The sequence below is a fragment of the Cariama cristata genome, unplaced genomic scaffold (assembly GCF_000690535.1).
Source record: "Cariama cristata isolate BGI_N322 unplaced genomic scaffold, ASM69053v1 scaffold5884, whole genome shotgun sequence".
Lineage (NCBI taxonomy): Eukaryota > Metazoa > Chordata > Aves > Cariamiformes > Cariamidae > Cariama > Cariama cristata.
This window is the reverse complement of record NW_009611102.1, coordinates 1-12,747: the sequence shown is the minus strand read 5'-3', so window position 1 is coordinate 12,747 and position 12,747 is coordinate 1. Positions and strand designations below refer to the sequence as shown.

The window sequence follows — 12,747 nt, the reverse complement described above, 5'->3', positions numbered from 1 at the left end:
TCCTTTTAGTTATTTAACCAAAAAAAAAACCAACACCAAAACCTTCAGCCCACAAACCCACCTCCCCAAATCGGGCGGCTTTACCGGGGATGGGGGGGCGGTTCCCGCAGTTCTGAGCCCTGCGAGTGAAGCAGCTCAGCCCTGCTGCCTGGGCAGTGCCAGGGAGGCCAGTCTGTAATCAAACTAGGGGTTTAATTAAACCCTAAAATCAAAGCCAATTCATTTTCAGCTCTTCCTGCCTACCGATTAACGACTGAGATCTATCACGGTGTTAGTTTTTCTTTTTTTATTAACATAAAATCACATTAAACCAGTTTCAACAGTACCAGGATTGATGTAACCATTAAAAAACCCCTGCATTTGAACACATCGTGGGTTCTAAAGGATTCCCTGCCTTTTTCCTAAAAATTTATTATTTAGCTTTTCTCTGCACAGCATGAGGTTGGGCTGTCACCACTCCTTAGCAGGAGATGCTGAAGGTGAGGCAGGAGTCCTTGGAGGGTTTTGGCTTGACTTGCAAAGGCACTGCTGGAAAAGAGCCAGGTGGGGTTTTTTGGGGGGATATTACCATTCCTCCGTGCAGGATGGCACCTACAGGTGGATAAACGTCAGCATTGTGGATGCCTGACCCTCTGCAGAGCTTTGAGGCTTAGATCAGAGGTAGAATACCAGTGGAAGCAGCACTGATGCACTGCCAGCAGTCACAGCAGCTAAAAAGAGCATGGCAAAATAGTTAATGGAGTAAAAAGTAGCAGAAACTATGAGAAAGTAATGAAAACCAGAGTGAAAGAAGTCTGAAAATGAGCTCAATGGCTGTAAGTAGTTTAAATGTATGAGCTATTTGGTTACTCAAGTGGCCACAGTGACTACTCTACTATCCACCCACTGTCCTAACAAGAGCCACACTCTATTTTAACATCCCAAATATTCAAAGAACACAAGAAGTGTAACTATCCCATGGACTATCCCCTCTGAAGGGCATTCTTCAACTAACATGGAAGAAAGTTCAAGAACTGCTGGAAAAAAAATAAAATCCATCTCCCCCTCCCCCTTTCATATGTCAGCACTGGAATCCAAACCAGACCCTGATTTCTAGAGCAAAATCTTTCAGGGATGGTTATGTAGGGTTTAAAGAAGTACAACTACGAATGGCCTTAAGCTGTAGGTAACCATTGTCTTTAAGGGTACGTCATTCTGCTGAGGAACACCACAATCTACCTCTTCCTCAACTTGCTTGGTCTTTTGGCACAGTTGCAGAATTTTACAGGAATTACAAATAAGTTATCTAGTCACATTAAACATATCAGATAATGGTGTTAAAATTCCTCATTTCAGAAGCATGCCTCAATTTGGTAATCTGGTCTACAAAAGTAAATATTAGAAGAATGTTAAAACCTCTCTGCAAAAAATCTATGAAACAAAATCTAAGGGACACAGACATACTAAGGAACTAATTTAAAGCTTGAGATTTGGGTATTCAGGAGTTTGACACAGCACCTCGGGACAAGTTTCTAGCTAGATGCTACATCCTTACTTGTGCAGGTGTCCCTCAAAAGCAGGGCTTAGACGGGTGCTGAAAAAAACCACAAGAAATGCTCAAACAAAAAAGTATCCAGATTTTAATGTACATATTCCACAGAATGCAGTTACAATGCTCTCCTACACAGCAATGGTCCCTTGTAATTTGCCACAGTGATTTTTATTCAAATACAAACAGTAATGGGAAAGCTGGGCAGGTTTTCCTCAGGACAGAAGTTTGGACCTCGTTGAGCTTCACAGTTTATCCACGGCAAGTGGCATCTCACCGCGCCCCATGGTATCGTGACAAGTGCTTCTGATTAGAGGTATCCTTGTTGGGCAGTGTAGAAGCGTTGGAAGAAAAAACTCGCCTCGTGGCGATTGTACAGGAACGCTGTGTCTTCAAGAGTTGTATGTCCTTGTGACAACCCCTCACCGTGCCGGATAATGCCCTCAAAGGGATAACCTGGGACTCGTCCCAACACCGTGGCTTTACTCGGCCTTTTGTCTAACAGAAATTCTCTCGGTCAAGACAGAGACATAGAGTTTCAGCCAAGCGTATGTGACACCCAGAGCACAGTATACAGAGGTCAGCAACAGAGGGACAAAAGGAAAGTGCCGTTTCCAGGGGGTCAGAGGAAATACAATTTCACAGAAGATTTCCAAAGGCACCAGTTGGATGAGGTAGATTGTTTCAAGCCAGTTAAGGAGAGGTCTCTCTCTCCTGTCAGAGGAATTAAGGAAAAAAAGATAGTGTTAAAAATACATGTTAACTAAAAAGAACACATCTGTTTTTCAGCTATCACTGGTGATCAGTGCAAATATTCCCCATTAGTTCAGAACAAGGCTTTAAATAACAATTTAAAGAGTTTCAGTAGGAAAAAAGTATGATAAAGAGTACAGCTAATGTCCTTATTGTGTGGCTTTTACAGCAAGTTCCAAGATTCCTTGGAATCTAACTAGAAATCTCCTCAGCTGCTCTACTTCACCTCACATCATTTCAGTGAGCAACTGAACAGAGACCTTCATAGACACACTTGTTCCACTGAAGTTATTCTACATCCAAAGACTGGAAGTGTCAGATTTATCTTAACCTCTTCCCCTTTCCCCCAAGCTTTCTGTAGGATGTACTATGAGCCAATCTCTCTTGCAAAGGACATTGGTGGTAGGGTTTTGACTGCATGTAGTTTACAGGGGGATTCACATTCCTCTGGAAGGAATTTATTTGTTTTGGAAAGTTTGGAATAAGAAACTTGCAAAACCTCCATTTCTAAACAAACTAAGCGCCTACAGAGGCCTTTAGTTAGAGCTCTTGAGACAGAATAATTGAATTCTGGAATACTAAGGGGGAAAAAGTAGTCTGGTTGAAAGAGGATCGCCTACAAAAAGCAGGTGACTGAAGTACTGAATACAGGTTCTAGCATTTCCAACATCATTACAGGCAGGTGACTGAAGTACTGAATACAGGTTCATAGCATTTCCAACATCATTACAGCTTGGCTTTGCCACGAAAAGTTTTGGAAATAGACAAGTGGAGACTCCAGGGGATATAAGGATAAGTGCCAGCTTTCGTCAAGTGGGTAAAGAGATCAACAGCCTGTAAAAGTACACAGGACGGTTTGGGTAATTGTATGTTCTGACATCCAAATCTTTGCAGGAGATCTGTTGACAAATCACAGCTTGTAAATGTATGTTATTTATAACCTGTCCCTTCCATACATTAAAATCCTAAGTACTACTGCAAAAAGCCACAGTAGTATTTATAACCGCTGGCACAGACGATCTCCAGATAGATCACTGTAATAAGTGCTCCAATACTGAATTAAATCCTCACAGCCGACAGCATTACAACTCCATGCTTTAACAGCACATCAAGCAGGTGGGGATTTACAGCCTGCTGGGACTAACTGGGTAGCTGTCACAACTCAAACATAACAAGGATGTGTTATAATAACCCTAACTTAAGCCTTGCCTCCCGAGAAGAGAGCAGAGCAGCAGCATCTTTTGACCTGTAACACTTCAATTGGATACTTCAGCATCAGTTTTCTGCAGTGTTTGCCCCTTATGACAACACTGTTGCCAGGGATAGAAGAAACGGTTTTGTTCTTGGCATTGGGAACAAGTTTCTTTAATTACCTGAATAGAGATTTCAACGAAGAGAAGCTATAAACAGTAAACAGCAGCATAAGCAGTATTTTAACTGGAAGTTCTGAAATACAAGAAACATAATGTACTTTTAAAATGAATTATAAAAACCTTTTGCCATATAAATCGCAGTATCTTTAAATCCCACTAGTCACAGTTCCATTGCCCAACTTAATTATTTCCTCCAAACAGAACTAAAAGTTTTATTGCTTAGGACACCTAAAAACAAGCATAGATATTTACTAGAGTAAGTGTCAAGCATTTGCACTACACTTAACTTCAATCATCTATAAACATACTGAACACACTAATTAGAATTACAACTTATGATAGCACTGCAAATAATATTATCCTATTCAAAAGAAATCAGAAATCACTGGGAAGCTTAAAACAAAAGTGACAGCCAAATGAATGCTATCTAGTTCTAGGTTGCACACTAGATAAAAATGAAGTAATAGAAGGCAGAGGAAGTTTCTCATTTCTCAAGGCAGCAGCTTCACTATTGCAAATAAGCAGCACTATCAGACCAAAAGAGCACATCTGGATTTGAACTCTCCCAGAAGGAGGTCAACCAATACAGCGTTGTAGTGTTGCCGTAGCTATGATTGCCCAGGGTTTAAGTGAAGCAAACAGACCTTTGATTAATTGAAAGGGGAGGAGGGAAGGAACAGCTTTTGGTCACAATGACAAATCCGTCCCTACACATACTGATCGGTCGTGCTGTGTCATTTGTTTAGTTTAAGCACATTACTGATAGCAGGAAGCAGCAGTCAGCTGGAAAACAGCCTGCCAAGTTTGTTGTTTCAAACTGTCTTTATCACTTATGCTTCACATGGTTATGTTAGGGGGAAGTTTCTAGAACTGTGGCAGAATGAGGGATAACAAACAGTGACTATGACAAATCTCCCATCTCTATTTCAACTTAAAGCCTATGCCTCTTCCACAGCTTTTTAAACTAAAACTTCTTTTCACTTGTTGGAGAGTTTGTATTTATGGGAACAGGCTGACATAAGTCTCTTGCAATTTTCAACATATTACCTAGCAATCCAAAATTATTACCTGCATGTCATCTCTGGAAAAAAAAAAAAGCCCAGAGCAGTAAGACCAAAGTACAGAAAGACGGAAAACACTTTACCTGGTGGTGTGAACAACAATGGAAAAAGTGAGAAGTGCCCTGTTGTTGTCAGAATCAAGTAGATGCCAGCATCCTTGGCTCTCTGAACAGACAACAAGCTAAAAGTGACAAGAATTTATGTTTGTCTTTTAGCAAAGAAACTTAATTTCAGCAAAACACTACACAATTTTACTAATTCCCTCCCTCAATTCTTATTTCAAGACTTCAACATCACTAAGTCTCTGAACAAGGAAAATCCAGTTCGTAGCAATACTGGTCGGCAGCTTATGAACTATAGCCTCACTTCTACACCAAGCAGGTATTTCCTTTAGGTAAAAACTTTGTTTGGGTCAAGCACAGCACAGAAGGATCCTTTCCTCAGCTGGCTCCTGAACAATCTACCTAGCATTTTACATATGAACCACAGCACTCATCAAGGCTTCAGCTGTCTGGCAGCTAAAAGATTACAATATTTTCACATTTGTCCCTTCCAGAGTAGATCTCTAAACTTACCTATTCAGAGGAGAGGAAAAACTACTAAGTCAACCACAAACGCTTGCCAAGCTTGAGTACGACAGCAGCATCAAATGCTTCAAGTCAGGCAAGCCAATTAATTTTTCTCTTTAAAAGGCAAAGCCACAAGACACACAATAACTACATCTTGGACTTTCTGGGTGCAGTGAATGTACAGCACAAATGCAGTGATAGCAGTGAGGGACACGAAAGACTAAGAAAGCAGCCTGCTTTCGTCCACCACATCACGAGTGAAACGTTTTATCAAACCTGCTCTCAAGCCATCACTAAGAAAAGGAGGCTTCAAGGGGAAGCTAAATTAATTCTTTCAAGAGCTGTGGCTCCACATGCAGCCTAAAGTCTGAAACCTATTCTTTCATAAGCATGGTTTATTTTGGGTGTGTTTGGGTGGTGTTTTTTTAATTATTCTAACAGCAATCAAGCATCTGAATCAAAACACAGATTTTCTGTATACTATGCATCTTAAAAGAACTCAGCAAAGAGACCCTAAAGAGTGTATGTAGTGTGTAGGCCTGTGCATCAGACTCTTAAACTGACTGCTTAATCACCCCAACACCACACACTTCTGTTCTTCCAGTTGTCTAGAAGTTAGTACAAAGCTTTGCTGTGCCCCGTAGAGCTGATACCAGAATCAGCTACTATCAATAAAGCTCTTCCAAAAGCTTCTGTCAATGCAAACTATCATAAAGTATAAGCCAGCATTACTATGTCATGAAATATTTTGTTTGACACCACACCAGTTTCCTACATACACTATACTATCATCAGCGCATTCTATTGCAAAGGCAGCCACATTTTATTGTGCCTGAAATTAACTTACTTGAAATGCACTAAAACTTCACAGCTTATGTCATTCTTTCATTTTTTGAAGTATATTGAAAACAAAGCGATCCTCTCTGAGGATTCCTCAACAAGTGGCTGCAGGTTCAGTTTGGCCAACTACTGCGTACAAAATTCACTTACCTTAAAGGCAGAATAGCAAGGAGTATTGCTTTTTCATGCACGTGCCAACCAAACATGAAGGAGCTCAACGCACAAAGAACAAGGCACTGTAGAAAGCCTCTGGGCCCTTGAGGTTTAAACCAAAGACAGAAAACAGAGGGCTAGAAACAACAGGCAAAAACAGGACTTCAGTGAAAAGTTTGGCAACCCTGAACACAAACCATTGTCCAAAGAGATTTTTCAATGTTAATAAACACCACTGCACCCAGGCTGTGCTTGTGTGGCACAAGCATTATATAGCACTGGAGGAACCGTATCTATTTGGATGTATGAGTAGACCCGGAAGGACTTCATTGATATAACAGGAGCAGAAAAGTAGACTGAGAGACCACAGCCAACTCCCTGCTACGTGTATTGCAAGAATTGTCTTTGCATCTAAGCCACTAAACAAATTTTATCAAAGTTGCTAAATAAAGGTGTTGAAACAAAGACTTCCCATTAAAGGCTAGTTGCTTATTAGAGTGAAGACCACCTCTGTATCCACGTAATTACTATTGAACCTTTAATTCTTTGCTTGTCACGTGAAGAACACTAGGCTTACCTGTAGCTCATGCTGTTAGGAACACCATAAGCTGTGCAGACAGCTCCATCAGTATCTCCACTCACATCCTAGTTCAACTACTCCTATCACAAAAGGCTACCTCTAGCTCAGCGTGCAGAGTGGTTTTGATCCAAGGTTGCTTTTAACAATCTTTTAACCATTTTAGAGTTGACAGGGACCATAATTTTAGCCAGAAAGCAATACTGTATATCAAGAAAGATGTTAATTCCACATTTATCCTAATAATTGCTTTTATTATTTTTGTTTTTAAAAAAGCTTCTTTGTTGCCCCAGAATTAAAACTCACTTGAAGTGTATGCTAATCAAATAAAACCTACTAGGGACAAAGCACATCAAGGTACCAAAAATATTATTTGGTCTTACCAATATAGATATGAAAGTACAGATTAACGTTGCCAGTGGAGTCACAGAAGGGAGGACAGTATGCTGAAATTCTTGAACCAGTCCTCCTGTCATAGAAGCTTTAGGAATTTTTGTGTGATCAAGAAAATTACACTTTAAACCTAAAAACAAAACATCAAAAAAGCACAAATTGATAAATTTTAATGAAGAAAATTAAGTAGCTGAACTAAGTATATAGCCAAGTCTTTTCTTTTTAAAAATCATAGAATGGTTTGGGTTGGAAAGGACCTTAAAAGCCCATCCAGTTCCAACCCCCTGCCATGGGCAGGGACACCTCCCACCAGACCAGGTTGCTCCCAGCCCCATCCAACCTGGCCTTGAACACTTCCAGGGATGGGGCAGCCACAGCTTCTCTGGGCAACCTCTGCCACTGCCTCACCACCCTCACCGGGAAGGATTTCTCCCTTATGTCTAATCTAAACCTTCCCCCTTCCAGTTTAACACCACAGCCCCTTGTCCTGTCACTCCCTGCCCTTGTCAAAAGTCCCTCCGCAGCTTTCTTGTTGGCCCCTTTAGGTACTGGAAGGCTGCTCTAGGGTCTCTCTGGAGCCTTCTCCTCTCCAGACTGAAGAAGCCCAACTCTCTCAGTCTGTCCTCGCAGCAGAGGTGCTCCAGCCCTTGAATCAGAGGAAGCAGAGGAACGATTGATTTCTGACTCTCTGCTGAAAACTTATCACACATTGGATTATGTAGACAATCAGGTGGTTTAAGGCAATCTGCAAGTGTAATTTACTACCTGCATTTCAAATGGAGAAGACTAAAATCCAGAGAGCTCTACTTGTAAATAGGCACCAAATAGCAAGATCAGCATACTGTACCAAAAATTGTTAGTGCTTTATCCATGGCATTGTACAAAGCCCAGAAGTTAGGGGCCCAATAAGCATGGCAGAGGCCTCGCTTGAAAGGAAAGAGCCGTGAAATGACTTGAGGCAGCTGACCCTACAGAAAACAAAAAATAAGACATGACCTCTTTAGATGAGACATGGTTTATATTTTTATAACACAATTTTCTAATAGTTCAGGGGAATAATAGGTGAAAAAAGGGTTATTACCAATACTATGAAGGGGCCCAATGAAAGAGCAGAAACAAGACAGACAATCAATCCCAGAAGAGTTACATGAAGAAAGCTGAAACTTCTCCACTTCAAGGATCCATCTACAAGCAGCAAACAGATCAGGAAAACAGTTACTGTGGCAAGGGGAGAGGGAGACAAAGCATTCCATGCCAACAGTGAATTGCTAGCACCTATCAAAAAGAAGCACAGAGCCTTTTATATCAATACATTCAGTTGCTTCCTTCAACAGTTAGTTTGCATCTACTTTTTCCACATTGCACCTCCTGCATGATACCACCTTTCGGTATTGTCTCTTCCAAGACAAGGACCTTCTCTGTTCACGTGAGGAACATCAGACATGTTTCAGTGCTAAGGAGTGGAGAGAAACTTAAAGAAGGACTTTGAAATAGCTTCTGATGCTATCTAATCATTTCATATCCAGAATAATTCTTACAGCCTCAAAACTGCCACCTGCAGTTTGTTCATGTTGGTTTTTCTTAATAAAGAATTCACTAGGAACATGAATTTTGCAGAATTTATTTGCAGAAAATAAATTTCAAAGATCTTTAAAGATTTTACTAACTCTGCTACTCAAGTAGAATTTTTTTGACCCACAGCCTTTTCAATAGTATCTGCATGTCTTGAGTTTTCCCCAGGCCCCACTAATAAACACAATCCCCTAAAAGCAAGAGGAAAAAAATCATCTTACCTGCATTATTTGCAGTAAAACAATAGGATCGTAATAAATAAATGCCATATGCTGGGGCCACATACATGTAGATGTGTTTGAAATGCAGAAGAACAGCAAAAAGAAGAGCGCCCTCCAGATATCTTTTCTGAAAGAAAAACAAAACAAAACCTAAGCTCTTCTCCTTGTACTCCCTTTGTATTAACTTTTAATGATCCTCTGTTGTACTCCTAAGGTGACAGGACATTTATCATGGGCATAAAAAAGCAGTATTTACTTCAAATTATAAACTCAGTAGTGTTATGCACAATACGTATGGAGAAGAAAACTATATTGTCACACAGTACTTGGAAGACTGGGATAGGCCTCACTTCCCCACAGCTTCAGAGGTGTGTTTTCTAAGGATGGGTGACTTGGAAGAAGATAAGATGGCAAGAAACCATGCCACATCGCTCTGGTATAACACAGAATTTAGCTTTCTCACAGGGAACTGCAATGCTGCAGCATCAGCAAGCAGTTATGGTGAGTTTCAAGTTCCCCTCTTCCCCCCAAACTCATTAAATAATTAGACATCCAGCTTAGCACACCTCAACTTCAAGCCACTCCCATTGCCTTCAATATGAGCAGCCCAATGAAGTGAATTAGTGCACCTAAAATACACATGGCAACAAACAGAAGAGAGTCATTCAAGTTTACCTGACATAGTCGAGCAACAGAAAGAAGCATCAGCCCAAATAGAAAGCCATTGTACTGAAAGTGAATATCTGAACTCGAGTCAAGAAAGGAATAAAGCAAGCTTTCTTTACTATTATCAGTTTTCTGGGCAAGACTCAAACTTACAAACAATCAATTCAAATTAAAATGGAACTTAAAAATCAAGAAAGCAACCTTAAATTCACTCCACATAAACATGAAGTCATTATTTAACCTTACCTATAAGTACTTAGTTAAAATCTACTAATGCTAGCATTTTATCTTGCTGAAGTGAAGCATAGCATTCTGACTACATATGTATTGCGCAACTTTTATAAGACAAAACAAAAAAGGTTAATTCTCCATTTTCAGTACTAGTTTCTGCCACATATTGGTTAATGGATGGAGACAGTAGTCCTCACTTATTTACCAGCTGTAGGCAGGCAACTTAGACAAGGACTGGGACAGACAAAGCTAGTCCTTCCTATAAAAGAATTACTGTTTTTTTCCCCACTCTGATCCCTCTTCAGCTAGGTCAATGCACATTGTGTCAAGACTAACCTACAATAATTGGACTTTCCAGAGTTATTTCTACATCCTCTTTAAAAAGCCTTGCTAATTCTCATATAACATTAATCAACTGAATACAGTCTGAACATAAAGCACTTGCAGAGATTTTCCTTGCCATGGGACAAACTAAGAACCACATCCAGGAAAAAAAAAAGAGGCTTTCTGCTAATACTTCTGTTGGCAGGTATTTCAGGAATGGGCGCATTGCTGCATGGTCCTCCTGCAGTTCTGACAAATCAGACCAAAAACTGAACAGTTTCCATTTTGCCAAATAATAACTCTAATGAAAACCTGTTATTCAACTAACCCCAGAAACACAAACAGTAGTGTTACTTGCTGTGATAGTAACAACAATATTCATGGGTTTGTACCACATGCTGTAACAGGTTGTTAAACCCAAACTCATAAACAACCTGCAACAGTTTGAAAGGATACGATCCACAATTAACAACCCAAAATTCCACAAGAGCAGAACAGCAAGAATAAATGTTGGTTTTTCCAGGATATCCTTTGCAGCTCGTTTTCCATTTACACATCTGCAGCACCTGAACAAGAGCAGAAGAAACAGAATTCTTAATTGAAACAGCCAACAAAAACATCATTGCTTTTAAGAGTTGAGAAATGCACTTAACCTGAAGTTAACTATTTTATTAGGATGGAACGCAATGATAAAATTCTTGCTACGTTCATCAAGAGAAGGCAATGTCATGAATACCCTGAAGTTAACTATTTTATTAGGATGGAAGGCAATGATAAAATTCTTGCTACATTCATCAAGAGAAGGCAATGTCATGAATAAAGGTTAGTGAGAAAAGGATTTTAAAATTCAATAGTTGTAGCATGTTCCACATGCTAAAGCTTATGTTAAATAACTTAGCCTCAGGTTCAAGTCTCACATTGAATAACAACTGTAAAGTTGTCGTAACCTGTTTGCTATCAACTTCTCATGAATGAACAATGTATTGCTATACCTAGAGACAACATACCAAGTTGTATTTAAGGTCCTCAGTTGGACATTAACCTCTTCCTGGCTTCCCCCCTACTACTATGAGGGATTTCTGTTGGTTAAAAACATCTTATTACTTCTCAGTGTGAAGCCATATGGTCCATATTTTTGAAGGTAAGGTTAGATCAGATGAAAAAGTTGTGGATGATTTGTGATGAAATGCTATTAGAGCCATTTTTAGAAAGCCAGCTTATTCATATCTCTTTGAGTCAAAACAATAAAAGGAAGAAATTCACAAAGCAAAGCTAGTCCATTTCAAACAAAGAAAGTAATGAAGGGAGCTTAGGTAGTGCTCCAATGTAACACAGAACTTTCTAGCCAGACCTTGAGCAGGTAAAATAAAATGAGGGAAGACTGTTACAGCCAAATCATTAAGGTAGGCAACATATTTCTCAAAACACCTACCCCCACCTCTACTCTTTAGCTATGAGAGAGACACTTCTTCACAAAGTCAGGGCACATTGAAAACATATAATCTTAACAAAATTAAGTTAGACGTGAATAATCAGTTTATCATCAAGAACACTGAAACCACAGGAGTCTTCACAAAGTCAGGGCACATTGAAAACACATAATCTTAACAAAATTAAGTTAGACATGGAATAATCAGTTTATCACCAAGAACACTGAAACCACAGGAACGACTTTGTGTATTTGATGATACTGGCATTTTGTCACCAGTTTCCTTTATGCTTCCACTCTAGAAGAACAGATTAATAAGAAAAGCAACGGGGGGATGGAAGAGTTGGATGCATGCAAGCTGTCCTGCCACTCCTACAAAATTAACCTGGCGACAGAAACAAAACACCTATAACATGTGAAACAGCACCTAATGTCCAAATGTGTACAAATCTGACCACATGTACAGCAATCGCACCTCCAAGAACAACAATAAGTTATTTTGTTTTTAGCAGCATGTTCTAAATTTGTCCTGGAATAGGTTAAAGCAACTTTGATATTGCCATGCATATACAAGCTTATTTGTACAAATAATTATTTGTTGTTAATCCAGAAAAAGTCCATATATTAAACACTACCCACTGTCCCTAAAATTAGAACATTAAGACTTACTCACGAACTGCATATATGAAAAGGATATCTGTAAAGATGACAGAAAATCTTTGGAAGAAGATGGTTGCACGACTGGTGTAATTCAGATTTTCGATAACCAACATTTTGGGGTCAAAGTACTTGGCAATGTGTGAAAGTGCATATTCAAACCAAGCAAAAAATGGTGGATAATCCAGGGTCCATTCTGAAGTTGCCTAAACACAAAATAAGATTAAATAGTTTAACACAATCCCTGCTGTTTACAGTCCTTCAGGTACACTTTGTCACAGCAAATCAGCTGATGTATTTTATCTCAGTAGCCTCTATTTAACAGAAACTACTTCACAATAAAATAGCCAGTTGAATGGTGCTGAATACGTTTTGAACTCTTTTTCTGTAGTACTGGGAG

General features: G+C 39.6%; 1 protein-coding gene across 1 annotated transcript; it reads right to left on the bottom strand.

Moving 5' to 3' along the window:
* Window positions 1-2,010: 2,010 nt before the first annotated feature.
* ALG8 (ALG8, alpha-1,3-glucosyltransferase) lies at window positions 2,011-12,547 on the bottom strand. Its single transcript, XM_009698114.1, has 11 exons — window positions 12,360-12,547; window positions 10,718-10,827; window positions 9,716-9,783; window positions 9,041-9,167; window positions 8,329-8,432; window positions 8,095-8,215; window positions 7,238-7,377; window positions 6,275-6,414; window positions 4,799-4,896; window positions 3,655-3,727; window positions 2,011-2,242 (listed from the first exon to the last, which is right to left on the bottom strand). Exons 1-11 carry the CDS (start codon window positions 12,461-12,463, stop codon window positions 2,011-2,013), a joined length of 1,317 nt encoding a protein of 438 aa, XP_009696416.1. The 5' UTR covers window positions 12,464-12,547.
* Window positions 12,548-12,747: the final 200 nt, after the last annotated feature.